The sequence below is a fragment of the Cupressus sempervirens genome, chromosome 3, assembly GCF_028749045.1.
Source record: "Cupressus sempervirens isolate cs-2001-9-10 chromosome 3, ASM2874904v1, whole genome shotgun sequence".
Taxonomy (NCBI): domain Eukaryota; kingdom Viridiplantae; phylum Streptophyta; class Pinopsida; order Cupressales; family Cupressaceae; genus Cupressus; species Cupressus sempervirens.
In genome coordinates, this window is record NC_143120.1 from 457559442 (window position 1) to 457584561 (window position 25120).

Below are 25120 nucleotides of genomic sequence, written 5' to 3' on the forward strand. Positions count from 1 at the left end.
AGGTGACTTTATAATTAATTAATTAAATTAAAAGTGACTAAAGTTAATTAAATAAATTAAAAGAATCTTCTAGAAGGAGGAATTAAATATTATTTTATTTCTTCTAGAAAGAGGTCCATCTATTGGAGAAAAAGAATAAATAGGGAGGGCAGCCTCATTGTTGAGCATTGAATGTGTTGCTTTCTACTCTTCCAGATAACTTGTGGATCCAAGGGTTTCTGCAGTTGCTACATTGATCATTGGGAATGAACACTCCCATTGATTTGCATAACTGAGGTGGTGAAATATCTTCCAAAGGGTTGCGAGTGTTGGAGAAGAGAAATCAGTCTTTTCATTGTGCCAAATTTGTGGCCTAGGGCCAGATTTGAGGAGTAAGATTGTAGGAATAAGCCGGATATTGCTACAGTACAGATTTGCTATAGTATCGATTTGCTACAGTACCGCTGCTATAGTAACATTGCTACAATGACGCTGCTATAGTGTTGTTGCTATAGTAACTTGCTACAGTAAAAATTCAGATTTCCTTAAGTAGTTTTTCAGGTTCCTATCTATTTCATTTGTATTGCATGGAGGATAGATTTGAATATTTTAGGGCATGTGTAACAATTTAGAAGTCATTTGTAATCTGATTTATATTAGAGTTTTACACCAGAATTTGTTGCCTTAATGTCTTATTGATGTAGATGCATATTTTCTCATTTATTCTCAATGCTCTATGTTTCAAAAAAAATACAAAAAACATTTGTTGTTAGTCATTTGGAGTTTGCAAGTATATCTTTTTTAGTTTGGCATTTAGAAAGGAATCAAAATTTAGATCTGCAATATATATATCCCTTGTGTGCAAAGTGTTTGACAAAGTTTTTAGGTTAGCAATCACGAAATAAAAATCAGAATTGTACAGGATATTATAGTGGTATAAGAGCTTGCTTGCAAAGTGTTTGACAAAATGTCAAACAACTGAATTATAAAATAATTTGGTGTTTGTCGAAGTTATAATCAGTTGGGGTTATTACATATCTTAAGATATCTACGTGGCACTATTGGTCTGGGTTTGAAGTACAAGATTGTTGAGATTAAACTTGAAGGATATATTGATTCTGATTGGGCTGGTTGTTCTATAAACCGCAAGAGTACTACAGTTGTTGCTTCAATCTTGGATCAGCAATGATATCCTAGTTCAGTAGAAAACAACCGACAATTGCCTTGAGCTCCACTGAAGCCAAGTATATGGCAGCCTCCATGGGAGCATGCGAAGTAGTATGGATGAGAAAGCTATTATTTGGACTCTTTGCAAAGCAACTAAGTCCTACAGTGATTCATTGTGATAATCAGAGCTGCATCAAACTTTTTGCTAATCTTGTTTTCCACAATCGATCGAAGCACATCGATACTCTTTACCATTACATAAGAGACATGGTTGACAAAAATGTTATAAAGCTGATTTATATCAGCAGTAACGAGCAAAATGCTGACATTTTCACCAATCCTCTTGCGAGGTTGAAAATAGAGTACTTTAGAGGTAAACTTGGTATGACAAATTTGTAAATACATTTGTAAGTTAATATATTCATGAATAATTCAAATTAGATTATTTGCAAGCTTGTGTTATGAAAGGTGACGATCTTTCATATGTGTAAGGTCACTATTGTAAGGTGACGACCTTATCAATAGTTGATCTATCTCCTAACACCTAAATGTGTTGGAGCAAAGTGTTATCATGGTTCTTTGGGCTGAATTTTGCCGGACACCATAACTTAATAGACCACACTTAAGGTGGTGGTTAATCTTGTATTATGTCTACTTCAATTCCCTCTTTGCTAAAGAGGGAGTGTTGAGAATGTTAGCATTATAGTAAATTGAAGCTAATATTGATTAACTTTCATAAGCATATAATCCATGTAAATGTTGATGAGAATATTCATATATATATATATATATATATATGAACTTCTGTTTTGTATATTATCATTAAATGCTATTACTGATTTAGTCTTAATATAATATCGGTTGTGTTAAATCAAATGCTGATTAAGGATATTGATCGGCTATGTCTTTAAGCAATATATCTAGAGACATGACCACGTAGGGTCATGACTCTACGTGGCATGAGCCACGTAGGGTCATGCCCCTACATGGGCATGCCTCTAAGTATTTATATATATGCCGAGTTCAAGACTGCAGATGAATATCAATCACAATGGCAATAGGAGTCTCAGTCAAGTACATACGATCTGAACATAAATATATATCTACCATAACCTTCGATCTACTTTATACCTTCAGTCAATATACAAGAAATCTGCATACAACAGAACAGGGTTTTTGGTCTTTAGCACAAGATATATATATAAAGGAATATATCAGAAATTGAGTTAGACATTATTCTAATCATCACATTATTCAGAAATACGGTTTAGTTATTCTACACCAATATCGATCTACATAATTTACAAAACCCTGGTGTACATTCCCCTGTCATGTTGGCAAGTGTGTACCTGGACCAAATGGTGGGGTCCACAAGCACGTGTCCATGAGGAGGCTGGCCTATGTTGGCACTCTAGTGAGATGAAACCCACTCTTAATGTCAGTGGCCACCATCAGTCGAGGATTTTGGTACAGTAGTTGCCTTACTATCATGCGATCTCCCTCCTACATGAAAACCTCGTGTGTTGGCTAAAATTTGGTGAATGTTCCTCTGGCATGCCTGGGGGCATGTAACCCAGCCAGATGATGGGGCCAATTGTCACGTGTCCACTAGGGGGTTGGCCATGATCTAAATTTTTGACATTTTCAGGCATTTCCTTGATGACTTGTCATGTTTTATGAATCTATACTTTGTGGGTGATTGTTCAACTTCTTCCAAACCTCTGCTATATAAAATTGTGAGTTGTGGATCCAAAACTGCCAGTTAAGAATTCCACAATCATCCCTTATCAGTACAAAATCATTGACTAGTTGTCCAAAACCACTACTGAGCTGTGAGAAATACTTTTTGCAGGGCAAACCCTGCCATTGGAAATTAGATTCCTTTTGATTCTTTGAACTATCAGGTGGCCCAAAAGTTGACTTAAAATTGGTGAAAAGGTAAATACAGATGTCAGTCTCTGCACATTAAAAATCAGCTCAAGTGGACTTCATATGAGTTGTAGGCAACATACTGTGAACAGTTTTCATCTTTTCAGTGCATTGTGGTGAGAAGGCAGGGGACCAGGTGCCCAAATAGATTAAATTTGACCTCATTTCAGTTGTAGGTTGATTAGAGTCTGAGGAGCCCCATACAATTTCAGACCAATCATAGGAGTAATAGCTCCTATTCTGAAATTGAGACCTTTCTATGACTGTACTGACTGTAGGTGAAACAAAAACTCATAAGTCCTTCCATTTTCTTTTACAATTGTGTTCAATTATTCCATAACATTTATATCACATGTGTATACGGTTTGAATAGCCTTCTGTTACCATTTTGGTGTATAACCACCATTTAATGTTCTCTGCCCACTAGTAGTATACTCATTGTTAAGTAGCTGTAAACCACCAATTAATGATATCTTAACATTGTAAATTTTTATGTTGAACCCTCGTGTTGATCAATTGCTGATCATTGTATTTGGTATAGGACTCGTACACAGCTTTTTATCATACACAGCTTTTTATCATGTCTATGCTGAAATCCATTCTGTCTTCAACTGTTTTTTTCTTCACATTTGATTTTGCAAGATAGTCACAGTTTTGGAGATAATATTAATTATTAATATTTTATGTAAGGTCATCAAGTATTTTGAATTTTTCCTTATGTCATTTGTTAGGAACCACAATAGTAAATTGTTAATTAGAGGTGCACTTCCCCCAATTTTTAGGCTTTGATAGCTATGGAGAGGCAAAAGGTGGTGGAAAAGGAGGCCGAGACACAAATGAAAATTGCTCTGACAGAAGCTGAGAAAAATTCAGAGGTTAGCAGGATTATCATGGAGCAAAAAATGATGGAGAAAGAGAGCCTAAGGAAGCAACAAGAGATAGAAAATGATATGTACTTGGCTCGTGAAAAAAGCCTTGCAGATTCCAACTTTTACAAGTACATTGCGTAAACCTCATCTTCCAATACAAACGACTTACCCTGTTTACATTTAAATTGAAATTGGGGGTCATTATCAGGTGCATTTATGTTTGAACCTTAAAGTTGAAATGGCAAATTTTTCAGGGTCATGAAGGAAGCTGAAGCAAACAAGCTAAAACTTACCCCCGAATATTTGGAACTGAGGTTTATTGAGGCAATTGCAAACAATACAAAAATGTTTTTTGTAAACAAGGTAATATATTATATTATACATCAAACTTAATTTTTCCTTCTACACATTTTTATTGTTAATTTTATTTAGCAAATGTAGATTAAATTTTTTTTTCTCACATAAGACCATTTAATATCCTCCACAGGTGCCAAATATGGTTTTTGATCAGAGACTATTAGGAAACTTTCAGGCACAAACCATAAAGCAGAGAAATGGAGAGCAGGAAAATGACTACTAATCTACTCACGCAGATTATCATTGTGTCAATGTTACTCAAGGACACGCGGAAACACATCCCTTGGCTGTCCCATAGTATTAATGTTTGAGTTACAATTATTTGTTTGGCATCAATGTCATTAGACTTCCACAATCCATGAAGTATATTAGTAGTGTTTCTAGATTTGGTTGTGTATGATTTTTTAGCATCAACATTTTGGATCATGACTTTCATGTGAACTCTTAATTTGAATAACTTAACAAAAGCGTTATATTAAGGTTCTATAATGTATATAACCATTTTTTATCCATATTTTCATTTGAATATTTAAACTTTCCCTACATATTTTAAATTTTCCCTATTTTTAAAATAGTTTTCCCCTTTGCCACCCCTTCTATCTCCTAAATGGAATAAAGAAAAAAAAGTCTAGAAAACCCATTTCCTCATCCCCATTCTAGGAACTATAATGTACTTCTAAATTAATGCTCTTAGAACATACTTCTCTCATATAAAGCCCCTATCTATAATAAGTATTTAATAATTAAATAAACTAAGTAATTGATTTAAAGAAGCAAATTGATTAAATATATATTAGTCAAAATCAATGTGTAATTAAATTATATAATTGAATTTATATTGTTCATTAAAAAAAATTATTACTTAATAAGCAAACAAATAAGATAAATTTATATATTGAATCATTAAATCATATTAATTTATATATACATTCACATATATACATGTAGTGAACAAGAGCTCTTGTAGAGCTAGAGTCCCTGCCTTATGAAAGGTTGGGGATAATGAAGAGGGGTAATATCAGGGGCACTAAAGATGGTTCTAGTTCAATATATTTGTATGTAGGAGGGATTAGATAACTTTGTATGATAATTCAAATTTACATTCTAGTTGTTGGCATTGTAGTGATCACAAAATCTCTATATTAAAACTTATAATATAATTATTAAATATATTTAGATTTTAACAAACATTCAAAATTTTATTTTTTTCAACTCATAAAATTAATTTTAAGTTTTCAATTGATTATTTGAATACATATAAATATCATTGAAATTTTAAATCTTAAAAATAATATAAAATGATTACTATTTTAAAAATTGACATATTAATTTGTTTATCCATTTATTCAAAAAAAAAATTATGTCAACTTACTAATAGATTTATAAGTACTTTTATTCAAAATCTAGTGTATGTGATAAAATAATTTGTAATATTTGATTATGATTTTACACTATTTATTTTTCAACTATTCTGAATTAAAAAAACAACTTTATCTTTTTCAAAAAATTATCTCACACTATGATCTGGGTCATAATCTGGAAAATCGCACAAGGCTATTTATATTTTCAAGCATTTGCACGACCTGCAAATAATATGTATAAACCCTGGTAGTTTCTAGATAATACTTTAGGAAAAAAATTATCTCCAGAGTGCACAGTTATAAAATGCAAATTATATAGTTTGAAAACTAGCATGATGAGATAAAAAATGTACTCTCAAAGGAGGACTTTGTCAACGATTTTCAGCGGATCTCAAAAAGTTGAGGGAGCTGATTTAATGGCGTAAAAGGAAGGGAAAGATAGAAAACAAGCAACCATATTTCTGAAGAAAATAAAACATAGACCACAAATACCCACATAAAATAGCAATTGTAGCCATGAAAATGACTTTCAAATATCCACAACTATTGAAATTTTCAGTCACAATAATCACAATCATCTGATTTTAGTTTTGAAGAAGGTATCTATAAATAGAAGGAAAAAATGCCACAAAAATCCTATAGAGACTCGGTAGGCGCCAAACTTAAAAATCCTACTTGAAAAGAAAGAATATCATCTGCCATTTGCAAAATCTTGAAATCATAATCAAAGGTCTATAGGAAAACATCAATGAAATCTTAGTGCAAACCCAGTGTAACATTTTCTTGTAGTGGAATTAACTCAGTGATCTCTGTTAAATGGTGTGAAGTGCAATTGGAGAGAAGGATTGTAGAAGTTTGTGCCCCTATCGAGAAAATACATTGCCTTTTAATTTTCTTATTTTCTACTTTAGAAAATAGGGATAAATCCCCAAGAAATTAACGAGGACCAATGAGAAAGTCAGAATTATATACCATAATTGATTTTTAAAATTGAACCTTATGAACTTTGAAATAAGACAGTAGTTTATTGCATAAATAAATTAATAATAATTGGGTCAAACGGGAACATTAGTTCGACTAATAAATATGGTCGAGAGGATATCTGCCAGAATTGGATATTAATATCTATGGGATTGAGGGAACCAAACATAATCTGAGGACCATCGATATTTCATAGCAAGCAATCACAACATCACTACCTTATTATTATTAAATAGAATGGTTATGAGATATTAGCAAATTAGAGTGTAGGTGTTCATGTAACAATACGATACATGCAAGTGTGAACCATGTTTATAGATGCAAAGAAAGTTGTCATTGCTCCCCAACTTTACACAAAGTGAACATGTAAAGCAACAACTCATAAGAAATGATTAGCAGCAACTAAAGCAAAGAAAACTATAATTGTCAACTCATTACATTAGAGAAGACAACGATGTTAAAGGATTATGTCAGCAGTTTGAATGGTCAAAATCAAAGCATTCTAATAACCATCTCTGATGTAACATAATATCTTAATTTCAAGGAGCAGCTGAATAGGAAGGTGTCAAACCAATCAAGGAAAGCTATAAACCAATGCCATAAACAATTATTAATTACTAGTACTTGCATCTTTGAAGGGTGCAAGGGTTAAGTCGATAGTTTCATATATTTTTGTGATGTTCTTGAGTAGTTATTATTTTGCTTCTATTTGATTAAAATATTCCATAAAACATTTCATCTTTATTGCTATTTGTGGTTAGAATAATTACGTTTTGTTTGAAGAGTAACATGATTTAGGGGAGATTCGTTTTTTTTTCATATATGATTTTTTTTTTTCAATTTTTTTGTAGTGTGAACCCTTGAGATTTGTGTTAATAATAATGATGATTGGAAGTTGTGAATTTTTTATGGTTTGTTGATAATTTTGTTAAATAAAATTATTTTTATTTTTATATTGAGCTAAAAATTTATATTTTGTCATCAACTAAACCTATCCAATTTGAATAAGTGAACCCACTAAGTCTGGAATCATGACTCCTAGTGTATAGAAGTCCATAATTAAAGGTGCCATTCACATTTCAAAGCTTGTGGATCAAGATTTAGGTCCTTACATAATCCAAGAACATTTCTAGATATGCCACAGAAGATCCACGATTATACACTTCCATCAAAAGATTGAAATCCATCAATGATCATAAAAAAGGTAAGAAAATGCTACCTATGAGTGAGAGAGAGAGAGAGAGAGAGAGAGAGAGAGAGAGAGAGAGAGAGAGAGAGAGAGAACAAATCATAAATCAACAAACAAAGGTTTAAACAAGATGCAATTTTAGGACTAGGAACAAGAATAGGTACAGATCATACTTTGAACATTGGAAGTGATGACTTGAACAAACCAAGGATTGTTGAAATGATCAATATATGAGAATGAACTAGAAGACTGGAAAAATCAGAAACGAAATATTTTTGGTTAATACAAGATTTCTCTAAACCTAGGGTGCTCCTACATCAGACACTTAGGGTTGATAAGAAAGCGAGTCTCTAACTTTTATTCCTAAGAAGAATTAAAAAGTTCCAACTCGTCCTAAGAAATCCATGAAGAATCTTCAGCTAGAATGTCTTCCTACTTGATCAAATACTCTTTATACTCTTTACATCTTGCACTCCTAATTCTATTGTTTAATAACTTCTCAATCCGATCCAACTATTTTTTAGTGTACTACTGCTTCACATCTTAATCATCATCCAAACTGCCTTCAACATCATGATACTCATACAAATCTATAATGTTGAATATAGGTGAAATATCCATATACTTACATAACTCTACTTTGTAAGCATTCCCATAATCAATTCTGTTCAAAATATTACAAGGCACAATCTTCCTCATCTTCAACTTGTTGTAAGTTTTGACTAGAAATATTCCCTTCTTTAAATGAACCATAACCTCATCTCCTTATAATTCTAACTCATACTCACCAAATGATGTTTGACTCCCTCATGCAATGCATTTATGTAACTCACGAATTCCTTTTCTTCAAAACTCGTCTTGCTCTCTTTCTTTAGATCTCTTAACTATGAAACTCCCTTAGGACTCACACTAGTGAGTAATTTAAAATGTATCTTTCTTTTGCTTCTATTCATCAAACTATTAAATGTAAATTTTGCTTGTGCAAAAGCTAAATCCCAATCACCAAGCTTATCTCCAACCAAAATCCTCAACCAATTACCCAAACTCATGCTCAACACCTCTATTTTGCCATTAGTTTGTGGATGAAAAGTATAACTAAAATTCAAATCAGTATTCAACTTTCTCCAAAGTGTCCTTCAAAAATAGCCTACGACCTTTCTATCATTATTAGAAACTATACTCCTTGGTAACTCATGCAATCTTACAATCTACTTTAAAAAAATGTCAACTACATGTACCACATCAGATGTCTTCTTACAAGGAGTGAAATGTGTCATTTTAGAAAATCTATCAACCACAACAAATATAGAATTATTACCTTTTTGCATCTTCTATGATCAAAACAAAAGCCATGCTAATATCCTCCCAAGGTCTACTGGGTATGAGAAATGGTGCATATTAAACAAAATTTTGACTACTACACTTAGCAATTAAATTAATTTTTTTAATCTCTGAACAAGTTTCTTGATGTCCTTATAAGTCTATGACCAATAATGTCTCTAATTACCAAACTTACTATCTTGTCAATACTTAAGTGCCTAGATAGTCCTCCAATATGTTTCTCTATAATTAGATTATTTTGCATTGATCCTCTAGGTATGCATAGTCGAACTCCTTTGAATAGCATATCATTATGAATATAATAATCCAACGATTTCCTTTGGTCAACTATTACCAGTTGCTTACAAGCCTTCCAAGCATCTAAAAAATTAAGATTTATCTCATATAAATTCTTCAATTCATCAAACCTAAGTACTTCTATCCTCATTTATGTTGGAAAAATCCTTCTCTTACTCATTGTGTCATGCCCAAAATTTGGGGCAAAAACACACAAATAATTTTTTTTTAAAGGTAAATTCAATTAAGTGAACACATAATGATGTAAATCAACATTTAGTATATTGCAAAAGGGTGATAACAGGGGACAGTTAGTTTTTGAGTTACAAGGTCTAGGTATATAGTTGAGTTCAGATAATATCACATGAGGGTGTAGAGTCAGTAGACCATCATACTGCATAGGTTCAAAACCCTAGGTTCTACAGCTACATGAACACTTAATTTGGGTGGATTAAGTTGACTGATTAAACCATATTTCATGTTTAAAGATGTCTGACCTCATGCTTGGAAAAAAATTGATCAATAAGTTACATTAGGTTAGAATCTGATGCTATTGCCTATTTCACTTTACTACGTCAATCCACTAGAAGAAACTAATTCTACATTTAAAGGTTAATCTATCATTATATACTAATAACTAATTCTAGTTATTATCACGACCTATTTAGAACTAATTAAAACACTAAGTATTTACCATGAAACTATTTACGACATCTAGCTCATCTTCTAACATAACCCATATCATCCTATCTACTTATCCAATCAATTCTATCCTATAACACATCCTAATCTTTGATAATGAACTTCTCATTAACAACTTTCCAATTAGAAATTCTAATTAAATTTAAATGCATAAATCCCAATAGTAAACTCATCACATATATTTAAATTCGAAAACAAAAGTACTTTAAGAATAAGTCTCTAACTAAACTATTTCCCTTTCTACCCATTACTTAACTATTATATGATATTGCTATCTTAAAAAAAAAAACTAATTCTATCCCCTAACATAAAAACTTTAACTCCCTAACTACCACCTATTATTAAATACAAAAGACACTTAAATCCTCTTTATTAAATATTAAACACACCACTTAATTTTTAAACAATACATAATAATCCTGACACTAACCTAAACACTCTTAAATCTACCTACTAATTACTAACTATTATGAAATTATTAAAAACACAAAACAACCATTGCCTACTTACTAATTAAGTATTCTAATTTTCAAAACAACACATGACACCTAATCAAAATTACAAAATACTAATCTATGTTTATCCATACTAATTTCCTAACATTCCTCCCTAAACATCTTTCTAACCTACCCCTATGCCTTCTTGCATGTCCTCTTGGCCACTTGCCCTAGGGTCCTCCCCAAATCCCTAGGTAGTGGCTACCATGCAACTTATATGCACCCAAACTAGTGTTAGATGGTCTTAAGTCTTTTACATACACGTGAAATACACTCAAAAAGAGGTGCATATAAGTTGCACCATAGACGATGCCAAATCCCTATATGTGTTTCCCAAGTATAGGACACACTTCCCCAAGGTCTGACACATCCTATGTGTGGGGTAGTGTGTACTGTGCAAGGAGTACACAAGGGAGATTTGGCAATAAAGGTGGAAGGAGATGCTTAAGGGATATGAATGATATCATTGATCATTTATTATTCTCCAACCTAGGTCAACGTCCACGTGAATGCCCAAGCGTGCATGATAGGCAATAGATGCAGTGACCAATGCAAGGAAGGGGTGGGGTGACGTTAGGAGGGAGGTAGGATAATGGGGATGGGTTAGATGGAGGTAGGGGATTGGGTAGTTTGAATTATATATATGTATTTTTTATTATTTTTTAATAATTTTTTCTAATCAATCACATAAATCTACGTGGATGGACAAATTTGTTAAGGGTGTTGGGTGGTGTGGGGCCCACTCATCTCCTTCAACTTATTATTATTATTTCTTAATATATTTAATTCTATTTAACATAAAGACATATTTTTTTAATATTGATTTAATAAGGGGTATATGCCCCAGTGGGTAATATATGCCCTTTTTATATTTTTCATGGCAAATGGAAATTGGTATGGAAGCAATTTAATTTCCTCCCATACAATTTCTAGAGACTTATAGGGTCTCATTGGGAAGTAATTTTAGTGAAAATTGCCAAATGATAAAGGTTATATGGGTATACTTCCAACTGATAATAGGTTTATTTTCAATGAGTTAGGGGGTATAATGTAAGGCAATAACATGTGGCCCAACTTAGATTTAAATCTATAGGTTTACCATTATATCTATTGAGACATTTCAAGATGCATTTATAGGAAAAATATATCAATTTGAACATTGAGCTTAAATCAATAACTTAAGGAAATCTATACACATACCATTTTGATTTCTTCATGCATCTTCATGACTTCACAATAATCAAGTCTCCTTTCTTACATTATTGGAATTCATGTTTTCAAGAGATAGAGTATAAATTAACTAGCTTTTGGTAACTATATTTACAACAATGCATTTTAGCACAAGAAATAGAATTGAAAATAATTGAAATGTTGTCACCTAATATACACCTCTTCATAGAGTAAACTTCATTCTTGTCATCCATTATGGATTTAATAACTCAATGAAATGTTATGATTCTACCATCATCAAATCTAATTCTTTCATGATTGAAATTCAAGGTTGCAATAGGGTGAATTATGAACTGAACTAACTTTGATACTTTGCTACTCAAATATCTTTCAAAGTAGGAATTGAAGTGAAACCAATCCGAATCCTTTACAATTCAATACCCTTGTTCATGCAACAATTACTTTTCCTATTATAGAAAGTGAAATCTACAATACTAAATACACTTCAATAGATCACAATGGAGATACAAATCTTTTCCCCAATACAATAATACAAAGTTCAACAAGGAAGTGTGACAATGGAAAAATCTCCAACATAAGGTGACTCAAGAACTACACTAGGATTTTGAGCTTTCTCCTTTATTTGAATCCATTAGAAAATCTACAAATACACACCAGGCATACCATGGAGAGCTCACCTCCCAACCTACACCTCAATGAGGCCACCCACTGAGCTAGGAGAAACAATAATCAATCAGAAGACAACCAATCTAGTTTACAACACTTGAATGCAACATAAAACACCCATCTACGGTATACAAATGGGGTACATCTTGAACCCTTGACATGGGGTGAAGGTGGATCACTAGGTAGGAGAAGCCAAATGGAACACATACAAGAAAACATGCATTTTCCAAGGCCATAATTCACATACAATTTTCCATACTTCTTTCCTCCTTATCTACCCAAAACATGATCAATACATTGGCATCCAAGGGCCCATACACCTTGCATTTCATCCCTCTTTTCTCCAGAGAAGAGACTCTACACATCCCTAATATCCAACTTAAGCCCTTCCTCCATACTTGGCTACTTCTTTCCTATCCAAGGGTGAGTAATGTCATTCACTCCCTTCACAATTATCTCAACAAAACAAGAGAAAAACATGAAAGAGTTGCAAAACAAATCCTAGATTCCCATCCCTCACATTAAATAACACAAAACATAACTAAACACACGCAAGAGATTTACATACATAAGCTATTGAAAACATGAACAAGAAATCATGGCAAGAAGGTAACCAACCTTCACAAGATGTTATGGAAAGGAAATTTTGAGAAGAGCTTAATCTTCTTGTTGCTTCCATTTCCAAGATCTGATTATTTCTAAGAATATAGAGTGGGTGAACAACCTCCAATTCCTCAAAGGGCCTCTAAATAAGCTTCTAAAACTCAACCACCTAAAATGGAAATAAATTCATAATTGACCCTAAGCCTCTTGGTTCCCAACTTGATCCTACCATAAATGCAAACCTTTTGACAAGAGTAAAGATTTGGGAAGGATCATGAAGTTGCTCAATTTTCGCAATCAAAGGAAAATGAGATATTTTGAGGGTCATAAAAGTCAATAGGATGTTCTAGAAGGGTTAAAAAGGTGCCCAACCCATACTCCTACCACTTGGGTACTTAGTTTTCATTAACATTGGCTTCTAGAATCCCTTTTTGGCCTCTATAAGTGACTAGAAAAATTTGAATTCAAATAACCTAATTGGTGGGACTTTACAAGTATCTCCAAATCAATAGGGGTTTAATTAGGTTCCTAATAGGTCAGTTAGGTTTTGGGTTACATTGCCAACCTTAGTAGACATGTCGTTACATATACACATGACAAGTGCCAAGTGAAACTGTAAAATAACATTACACAACATTGACATGTCACTAATTAAACAGTGAAATAACCTAATACATACATACAATTTATGATTACGAAATAAATCACTTAACAATGAGGCTTGAGTCTCTTCATCAAGTTTCACAGTTTGCACATATGGTTGGTTACTGATTCTCCAAAAATTTCCATGGTAATTTCTTGCACACTCAATTTAAACATCAGTAGCTCAATAAAATCACGTGTGTGTGTGTGTGTGTGTGTGTGTGTGTGTGTGTGTGTGTGTGTGTGTGTGTGTGTGTGTGTGTGTGTGTATTGCATAATCAATTGACTGAACATTCTATATTCTCATCTTTACAACTTTTCCATTTCTGCACCTGATAAACATAATTAATTGCATAACCAAAATACCTCAACATATTCATCAACTCAAATTAAAATACTAAAATATTCATCATAATGCATGTCTATACCTATTTAAACATTGTAAAAATCATCAATAGAGCATATTGGACTATCTAAATCCATATAACCTAATCATTAAGGTACCATAAATATCTATATGTATGTGTGTGTGTGTGTGTGTGTGTGTGTGTGTGTGTGTTGCATAATCAATTAACTAAACATTCTATATTCTCATATTTACAACTTTTCCATTTCTGCACTTTATAAACATAATTAATTGCATAATCAAAATACCATAACATATTCATCAATTCAAATTAAAATACTGAAATAATCGTCATAATGTATGTGTAAACCTAAACATCATAAACATCATCAATAGAGTATATTGGACTATCTGAATCCATATAACCTAATCATTAAGGTACCATAAATTTCTATCACCTAGTTATGTAGATGTATCCTAGAGGACACACACAATGTTTATGATTTCAACCATAATTTTGAGTAACGAAATAACTCATCCCAATATATAAGTATAACCTCTTGTACATGATACCCTAACAACCTTAACACATCATAATGTACTTTTAATATTTAGAATGAAGTTGCACTTAAGGGCAATTCTAGAGAGTTGATGATCTTTGTCTTCAAATTTCAAATGATTCATAATAGGCTAAATATTAAGTTATATTATTACAACAATAATCAAATCATTATACATAAGATAGCCATAATTTATCATAATATTCTCTACATGGTTTCTAGTGAAAACAACATCATTTCCCCTACCATTTCCTTGTCATGTTCATACATGTATTCAAATCTCCTATAAATGATTTAATTTTAAAAAATCACATTTAAATAAATAGATATGAGGAGGGGTCTTACACAATGCATCAAATACTCTATTACATTGTCCACTTTGGTGCTTCAACACAAAAGTATATCTCTGCAAGAACTCAACCCAACTTAGGTGTCTTTGATCTAACTTCCCTTGACTACTCAAATATTACAAATCTTATGATCACTATACAACACAAATTTCTATGGAATAGGCAATGTCTCCACTTCTTCAAAGCTTCAACTATGAAATAAAACTCTTGATCATAAGCCAAATATTTCCTCTTCGCACTATTTAAACTTTCATTGTAAAAATTACTAGGTCTACATTATTGACCTAACACAACTCCAATTGCATTTCCACTTGCATCACAATCCACCTTAAATACCTTGTTGAAATCTAGTAAGGTCAAAACTAGTTATCTATAAACTATTTTCTTCAACTCAAAACTCTGATCATCTCCATGTGTTCATCTTAAATCCTTCCAATCACCCCTCATAGTCTCTGTCACAGTGTTACAAATCAAACTAAAATTACTAATAACCTTTTTTGTAAAAACTAGCCAATCCATGAAATGATCTAACTTCTCCAACACTCTCCATTTTAGGACATTCCATAATTGCTTTAACCTTTTTAGGATTTATCTTCAATCCTTTAGCTAAATCACAAATCCTAGATATATTATCTCTTTCTTCATAAAATAACATTTCTTGATAGTGTTCAACAATATTTCTTACTTCAATTTCTACAATACTTGTCTCAAATGCATCAAAGTTTCCTCTTTACTATTACTAAAAATCAGAATATCATCCAAGTACACAATCACAAATTTTCCCAATAATTTTTTCAATACATCACTCATCAATCTAATGAAATTATTAGGTGTATTAGTTAAACCAAAAGGCATAACTAACCATTCATACAAATCATCATTAGTCTTAAATGAAGTCTTCTATTCATCACTCTCTAATTTTGATCTAACAATAATCACTCTTCAAAACAATCTTGGTAAAATACCTTGCTACACTAAAACAATCCATTTTGTCATCGATCCTAGGAAAAGGAAATCTATACCTTACTATAATCTTGTTAATAGTTCTGGAATTAGTACACATTCTCCATCCTCCATTCTTCTTAGGTGCTAATACTATAGGTACTCCACAAGGACTCAAACTTTCTCTAGTCAAAATTTTCCTCAATAATCATTTCATTTTTCTATTCAAACTATTCATTCTATACAAGTATCATTTGGTGTGGTTCTTTGTTTAGTAAACTTTCTCCTAGAACTAAGTCCATACAACAATGAATACTTCTAATATTAGGTAATCCATCTGACACACTATCTAAAATGATGTCTTCAAATTTTGTCAATAACTATCTCATCTCCTAAGGATGTTTATCTATCATTTCCAAATCAAGTCTCTTTGGAATAAAAGCATAACACATAAATTATTTACTTATACCATCCAATAATTCCCTCCCTTTAACCAAGAAAATCCTCATTTTAATGACCCCTTATAGGGTCTGTCTTAATTTCTTTCAAAACTTTTCTTTTAGGGTTTGAGTTGTACTCTAGAATGGTAATTTGTAGTATTTCAACCTAGGAGAATGCCAGTTCTCACTAATTATCACATGTCATCATATTTAGAAACAATAAATACTTAGCTTCAATTCCTTAATCCTCTCCTAATTACTAATTGTACGGATTGATTAGACATAAACTAAAAGTTACATGCAAATATAACAATAACACAAAGAAATAAAGCACACATAAATGGAATGGAGGGTACAAATATTTAATGTGGTTCACCAATCTTGGGCTATGTCCACCAATATTAATATCCAGTAACTTCAACCTATTGTAATCTATAATCTCCCTTATAGCTCAATACCATAACACAAAGCTAGATATTCTCTTTTGAAAACCCTAACCCTAAGCTAATTTTACATGACTTATGTTTGCTTAACAAGTTAACCCTAAACAACCTGGATGAGTCAACCTAGGGAAATTTGTAATGTCCCCATTTTAGCAGTTGACCAAGTGTGTGCGCGTTAGCCTTGTTCTACATGGTCTTGAGGGCTAACGAAGGGTTTAATGGGATCTTGGAGTGTTTTGGCCTAGTCATTTCCAGTTTGGGCCAAAACGAAGTTGATTTACTCAGTTTCAGGCATACTTACTATTTTTAGTAAGTCGGCAGGACACAGTGCAGGTCAATTTTGGGGATTGGATTCGATACTCCTCGGTGAGAGCTTTCCGATGAGCTATCACTCGCATTATTCGGAGTCCGATTGCTAATACATTTTAATGCCTGAAGTTTTATTAAAGTAACGTCTAATTTAATTGTAAAATATTAAAGTGTTACTTTAATATTTATTTTATGGTGATGTGTACCCAAGGGAGACATAAGGGGTATTTTAATATATGTTTTATATTACACATCTTTTATCCCACATTGCCCATATGAGTTGAGGGGACCCGTGGGAATAGAATAAAAGGAAGCATTTGTGGCTTCATTAGACAGGTTGAATATGAGAAGAAATTGGTGTGTGAGTTGCAGCTTTTTTCTTGGCATTTGAGGACGTCTATCCTCTCTTGTAACATTCTAGACATCATTCCCTTGGGGTTTGGCCTTTGGAATTCTTTCTTATTGGCTTTAGTATCAGGCAGTTTAGTTGCATTTCCGGCTACAGGCAGATTTGATATTTTGCTCATATCTTCTTCACTACTTGTCCGACGCTTATGCCGCTTGGAGGGAATGGTATTATGAAGGTAGTGGACTGATTGGAGGACAAAGTATTGTAGTAGCAAGTTCGTAAGCATGGGCTGGAGTATTATGACAATATTGCTGAAGTAATTAGTGAGTTGATAAATCTGCCATGTATTTGGTTTTATGAATTCTGAAAATAACATTTTATTAGTAGCAGTTCATTTCCACTTTGCATATTGTTGTAGTTTCTCTCTTGTTTATGTTGTATGATACCAATTCCATGCACGAAACACAACAAACAAATAAACGTTTGATTTCCAGAGTTATAAGGGGTTTTAAGAGGTTGCATGCAAACTATTTGACAAAATTCATTTCAGCAAATTGGTTTAGTTTTATGGGACATCCAGGGGTGTCCATTCCAGTGGTATCAGAGATATAAGTCCTGCCATCCTATGGAGGTCTTATAGGGAATTTGGAACAGCCGGATAGAGGGAAAAAGTAAGTAAAAAAAACACAGCCTAAGCATTTATGTTTGAGCATGCGACAGGGGTCTTATAATTTCCGCGATACCAGAGCAAGACAAAATAGGATTTCAGACTTGCAAAGCAAACAGTCTAGTACATCCGTGCAGGGGGACATTGAATTCAACCATACAGACACAGAGGAGATATTCTGTGATCAGGACAATAATATGGGTGATCGAGATGACAGGAATACAGGATTAGGCGGAGGCAGAAATGCTGGTCCAGATCAAGGGGAGGTACTGTTCTGACAGTTACTGGATACATTAGAGCAGGGGCAGCGTATGCAGCAGGAGCAAAATAGGCGAATGGACATGATGTTGCAGCTCATGGCTAGACAGATGGGTGTCAATATTAATCCAGGTGATGCCAACAACAGAAACAATAACAACGAGGGAAACAATAACAACGGGGGAAACAATAACCATGAAGGCCAAGGCAACAACAATGGTCCTGAGAATAACATTAATGGTAATAATGGACACGACAACAATGGGAATGAGGCTGATAACTTTAGACACGTTGCACGCCTAGCACAGACTGTGAGCTCGAGACCTCTTCTACCCACTTTTCCACCCAGAGATCCGGTTCATCCAGTAAACGAACCACAGATTTCCGAGTTACAGGATCAGTTCAGGAGGGACTAGGAGGCTAGTGGACCAGAGTTTTAGGCAGATATTTCTCTTAGAGATTATATGGACTTGAGGATGAGACACATGCCTAAAGCAGGAGGGAGGAATCAAAACTTTGAGCTGAGGAAGAAAGTTGGAAAACTTTCTTTACCTTATTATGATGCTTCAGGGAAGATGACTGCACGAGCTTGGGTGCAGAAGGTAGATACATACTTGCAGCTTAATCCTATGCCTGAGGAGGAGGCTATCAAGTATGCGGCTATGCACTTGGATGGCGTTGCACATGAATGGTGGCATCATGGCATGGTGACTTTGGGGCATAATCAGATTACATCCTATGAGGAATTCACCGAAACATTGATTGGGAGATTTGACACTAAGGATCCCGAGTTACATTTCAAGGAGCTAGCACAGTTAAAACAGTCAGGTTCTGTGGATGCTTACATTGCCGAGTTTCAGCGCTTGTCTGTACTTGTTACTGATATCTCTCCTAGGAGATTGGTGGTGTTATTTTGTGATGGTCTTGCTGATCCATTATGAGGTTGGGTGAAGGGACATGATCCACTCACGTTAGCTGAAGCAACTAAAAAGGCACGAGATTTAGCCCCTTCGGTATACAAAGGAAAAAACCATTCAACAGATTCTTCCTACCGCAAGGACAAAGACAAAAAATCATTTCAGAAAGAGTATAGCAAACCCAAAGAAGGATCAAAAGGACTAGACAATGAAACCTTGAATGAACTTCGAAAGAAGAAGCTGTGCTTCCATTGTAGAGAGCCTTGGGACTTATCTCATAAATGCTCTCTCAAGGCTAAGGCAAATCAAATGGAGTATTTTTCAGCAGAAGAGTCAGAGTCAGAAGGGGAGGATCAGCACTCCGATTCAGATGAGGGTAACACTATAGAGGAGAGCAACATTCCTAAGGATGATAGATCGTTGGCACGCTTGACAGGGGCCCAAAAGGCAATCACATTTAAGGTCAGGGGTACTATCCAAGGGCAGAAAGTGATATCTCTTATTGACACTGGGGCTACACATAACTTCATAGATGCACAGTTGGTAGCCAGGAGAGGGTTACAGACAGAGGAGCATGATGGGTTTAGAGTCATGGTGGCTAACGATGATAAGTTATTATGCACTCGGAAGATATCTAATCTTCGCATCAGGTTTGGAGATGGCTACGAGTTGGAAGATGAGTTCTATGTTGTGGACATGGGAGATTATGATGTCATCCTCGGCATGACATGGATGGCTTCACTAGTTGAGTTCACACTCAATCTAGCAAAATTGGAGATGAGATTCCAGCATGAGGGGAGAACTGTGGTACTTAGAGGGCTTTCAGATGGAGGTTGCAGAATAGTGTCCTTGAGGAGAATGCAGAGACTTTTTCGTCATGATGACATAGAGTGGGCAGCAGAGTGCCACATTATGCCAACTTCACCAGAGCCACAAGAAAAGAGTCATCCACTAGATGTCCAGAAGATACTTGATAGACACGCTAAAGTATTTAGCGATATTCCTCATGGGGTTCCTCCTGACAGAGGGATGGAACATGTTATTGAGCTCGAGGAGGGAGCCAAACCAGTTATGATTACTCCCTATCGTCATCCTAAGAAACACAAGGATGAGATAGAGAAGGCGATTAAGGATTTGTTGGAGATGGGGCATATCAGGCCCAGTAAGAGCCCTTTTGCTTCAGCAGTAGTATTGGTAAAGAAGAAGGATGGGACAATGCGCATGTGCATCGATTACAGGGCACTGAATAAGAAAACAATTAAAAACAGGTATCCCATTCCTAGGATTGATGAGCTGATTGATGAGTTGCATGGGGCATGCTTCTTCACCAAAATTGATTTGCGATCCGGATACCATCAGATCAGGATGAGAGCAAAGGACATTGAGAAAACAGCCTTCCGATGTCACTATGGCCACTTTGAGTTCATGGTTATGCCATTTGGTCTAACCAATGCACCTGCTACATTTCAAATTTGTATGAACCAGGTATTCAGGAAGCAGCTGAGGAGATTTGTCTTGATCTTCTTTGATGACATCTTGGTCTTCAGTAAGACCTGGGAGGAGCACTTACATCATCTGGAGGAGGTGTTATCTATTCTGGAGAGAGAGTCATTGTATGCCAAGGAATCTAAATGTGAGTTTGGCATGACTGAGCTCCTTTACCTGGGGCATATCATTAGTGCAGATGGTGTTCGGGTTGATCCCGAAAAGATTAGAGCTATTGTAGAGTGGCCTACTCCCACAAACCTTACACAGCTTAAGGGATTCTTTGGTTTATGTGGTTTTTATAGAAGGTTTGTTAAGAGATTCTCACAGATTGCTACACCCTTGACAGATCTTACCAGGAAAGGAGCCTTTGTGTGGACAGGGGCAGCACAGAGGTGTTTTGAGCATTTCAAGCAGGTAATGTCTTCATGTCCAGTTCTAGCTCTACCGGATTTCACAAAGCCTTTTGAGCTTCATTGTGATGCATCAGGTGATGGGATTGGAGCAGTATTGATGCAGGAGAAGCATCCCATTGCATTCGAGAGTAGGAAGCTCCGAGGAGTTGAGAAAATTTATTCTGTCTATGACCGGGAGATGTTGGCCATAATGCATGCATTGGCCAAATTTCGATCATATTTGGTAGGTGGACGTTTTGTGATCAAGACTGATCACAACAGTATTAAATACTTCATGAGCCAGCGTGATCTTAATGACCGGCAACAAAAATGGGTGACTAAATTGCAGGCTTATGACTTTGACATAGAGTTTGTCAAAGGTAAGAAAAATGTGGTGGCTGATGCCTTATCTCAGAGACCTCACTTATGTGCTCTGGCAGAGATTTCAGGAGATTGGAGAGATCGGATTATAGCAGAGTATGTCGAAGATGCTTGGGCTTCTGGATTGATTTCAGGTACCATACAGGATGATCGCTATGAGGTGATAGATGGATTGATCAGAGTTCAGGACAGGGTTTATTTGATTCCGTCATCACATTCGAGAGAGGCGATATTGAAGGCATTTCATGATGCACCCACAGCAGGACATCCGGGGGTCTTCAAGACCTACAGACAGATCCGAGAGCGGTTTTCATGGAAAGGGCTCAAGGATGATGTTCAGAGGTATGTCAGGGAGTGTATGGTTTGTCAACAGAATAAGGGAGAACACACATTTCCTGCAGGTTTATTACAGCCCTTGCCCATTCCTGATAGGAAATGGGAAAGTATTTCGATGGACTTCATCACTGGTTTACCACGAGCGCAGGGAAGGGATTGCATCTATGTGGTGGTGGACCGCTTGACGAAGTTTGCTCACTTCTTTGCTATTCCGTCCACTTACACAGCAGCACAGGTGGCAGATCTTTTCTTTAAAGAGATATTCAGGTTACATGGGCTGCCCAGATTCATTGTCAGCGACCGGGATAGTAAGTTTATGAGTGTTTTTTGGCAAGAGTTGTTTAGGTTGTGTGGTACAGATCTTACACCTAGCACTAGTTATCATCCGCAAACAGATGGGCAAACAGAGATTGTGAATAAATGGGCGGAAGGATATTTGAGGAACTATGTAACTACACAACAAAAGGCTTGGATCAGATGGTTGCATATGGGAGAGTATTGTTATAACACCACTTATCATATGTCCATCAAGATGACTCCTTTCATGGCACTCTATGGTTATGAAGCACCTAGCTTCATGGATTTAGTTTTGGGGGACAGTAGAGTGCCCAAAGCCAAAAACTTATTGCAGGATAGTCAGGACATCCTGAAAGTGCTCAAAGAGAATATACAACAGGCCCAAAATCAACAGAAATTGTATACTAATCAGCACCGAATAGAGCGTAGCTTCGAGGTAGGGGATATGGTTTACTTGAGGCTACAACCATATAGACAGTCATCGCTCAAGAAGAGAGGAGCTAAAAAGTTGAAACCTAGATTTTATGGTCCCTACAGGGTGATTCGCAAAGTGGGCAAAGTCGCCTATGAGCTTGAGCTTCCAGAGGGCAATCGAGTGCACAATGTGTTTCATGTGTCTAGGCTTAAGAAAGCCATTGGTCAGAGTGTAGTGCCTTCTGCAGATTTACCCCCTTTGGATGAGGAGGGGAAGCTTGTGTTAGTACCTGAGGCTATTGTGGATACCAGAGAGAGAAAGCTTAGAAACAGGATAGTGAAGGAGTATTTGGTCAAATGGAAAGACCTGCCGGAGGAAGATTCTACATGGGAGAGTGAGCAGGTTATTCAGCAGGCTGGACTGAGATTGCTTGAGGACAAGCAATTTCAAGGGGGGCGGACTGTAATGTCCCCATTTTAGCAGTTGACCAAGTGTGTGCGCGTTAGCCTTGTTCTACATGGTCCCGAGGGCTAACGAAGGGTTTAATGGGATCTTGGAGTGTTTTGGCCTAGTCATTTCCAGTTTGGGCCAAAACGAAGTTGATTTACTCAGTTTCAGGCATACTTACTATTTTTAGTAAGTCGGCAGGACACAGTGCAGGTCAATTTTGGGGATTGGATTCGATACTCCTCGGTGAGAGCTTTCCGATGAGCTATCACTCGCATTATTCGAAGTCCGATTGCTAATACATTTTAATGCCTGAAGTTTTATTAAAGTAACGTCTAATTTAATTGTAAAATATTAAAGTGTTACTTTAATATTTATTTTATGGTGATGTGTACCCAAGGGAGACATAAGGGGTATTTTAATATATGTTTTATATTACACATCTTTTATCCCACATTGCCCATATGAGTTGAGGGGACCCGTGGGAATAGAATAAAAGGAAGCATTTGTGGCTTCATTAGACAGGTTGAATATGAGAAGAAATTGGTGTGTGAGTTGCAGCTTTGTTCTTGGCATTTGAGGACGTCTATCCTCTCTTGTAACATTCTAGACGTCATTCCCTTGGGGTTTGGCCTTTGGAATTCTTTCTTATTGGCTTTAGTATCAGGCAGTTTAGTTGCATTTCCGGCTACAGGCAGATTTGATATTTTGCTCATATCTTCTTCACTACTTGTCCGACGCTTATGCCGCTTGGAGGGAATGGTATTATGAAGGTAGTGGACTGATTGGAGGACAAAGTATTGTAGCAGCAAGTTCGTAAGCATGGGCTGGAGTATTATGACAATATTGCTGAAGTAATTAGTGAGTTGATAAATCTGCCATGTATTTGGTTTTATGAATTCTGAAAATAACATTTTATTAGCAGCAGTTCATTTCCACTTTGCATATTGTTGTAGTTTCTCTCTTGTTTATGTTGTATGATACCAATTCCATGCACGAAACACAACAAACAAATAAACGTTTGATTTCCAGAGTTATAAGGGGTTTTAAGAGGTTGCATGCAAACTGTTTGACAAAATTCATTTCAGCAAATTGGTTTAGTTTTATGGGACATCCAGGGGTGTCCATTACAAAATTGTTAGCATGTCAACCCAAAAATGATTGACGAGTTAACCAGAATTTTGATTGAGTTGATGCCTCAAACCACATGCCTTATGAAAGGTGGATAGTACTTGCCTTATTAGTCACCACATATCAACACTAACCTTAATGTAGATGGTAGAATTACTACTGCTTGACTACATAAACAATCTATTTGAGGCTCCCTCATGGTTATCACTTGTATTGGGATTCTTATGCCTTAGTGTGGTCAAATTACTTCTTTCATTGTGCAAGCTCCCTATCCACTTGGTTGATTTAATGAGTTATTAAAGAACCATCTTAGTATATATAACTATCTTTATGTCACAAATATATTCTATATGCACTACTTTTAAATAACCATCTAATTATTTAATATATTTAGCAATTAACATGTTTAATTCCTCATTCCTTACTCCTCTCTTAATCTCAACCCTAGGGAGAGCATAGATTTACTTGTCATATTGACACCAATAGATTATCTATATTTACTAGGTCTCTTCCTGTACAACACAATTATCAACTCCTTGGAATATAGAAAGATAATAAGGGGACATTACCTAAACATTATAATTCCTTTTCTTTACAAAATTTATACAAATTAGTTACTTAGAACATTTCTCATTATTATAATTTCTTATTAATTAATTACTATTATTTTTATGAGGTGAAATAAAAAAAAATTGAAGGGGCTCTAAAACTCTTTAGAAAGTGATTAAAATAGATTTAGCATTGAAGCACTTCAAGGGAAAAATAATAAAAAGGAGAAATTTTGACAAAAAGACAAACAAAAGCCATTAGACATGCAAGTAGTAACCAAAAACTAGAAAACATTAAGAATGTATAAACAACTAAAAAATGTACAAGCCCCTAGCATATATTTGACAAAGTTC

General features: G+C 35.1%; 1 protein-coding gene across 2 annotated transcripts in view; it reads left to right on the forward strand.

Moving 5' to 3' along the window:
• Positions 1–4811, forward strand: part of LOC149567065 (uncharacterized) — a 32887-nt gene extending 28076 nt beyond the window's left edge. For both annotated transcript variants that reach the window (XM_089820292.1, XM_089820293.1), the window contains 3 exons: positions 3858–4072; positions 4199–4307; positions 4432–4811. In XM_089820292.1, the coding sequence (XP_089676418.1) occupies positions 3858–4072; positions 4199–4307; positions 4432–4524 (417 nt within the window). In that variant the 3' untranslated portion in view covers positions 4525–4811. The remainder of the gene's footprint in view (positions 1–3857; positions 4073–4198; positions 4308–4431) is intronic.
• Positions 4812–25120: the final 20309 nt, after the last annotated feature.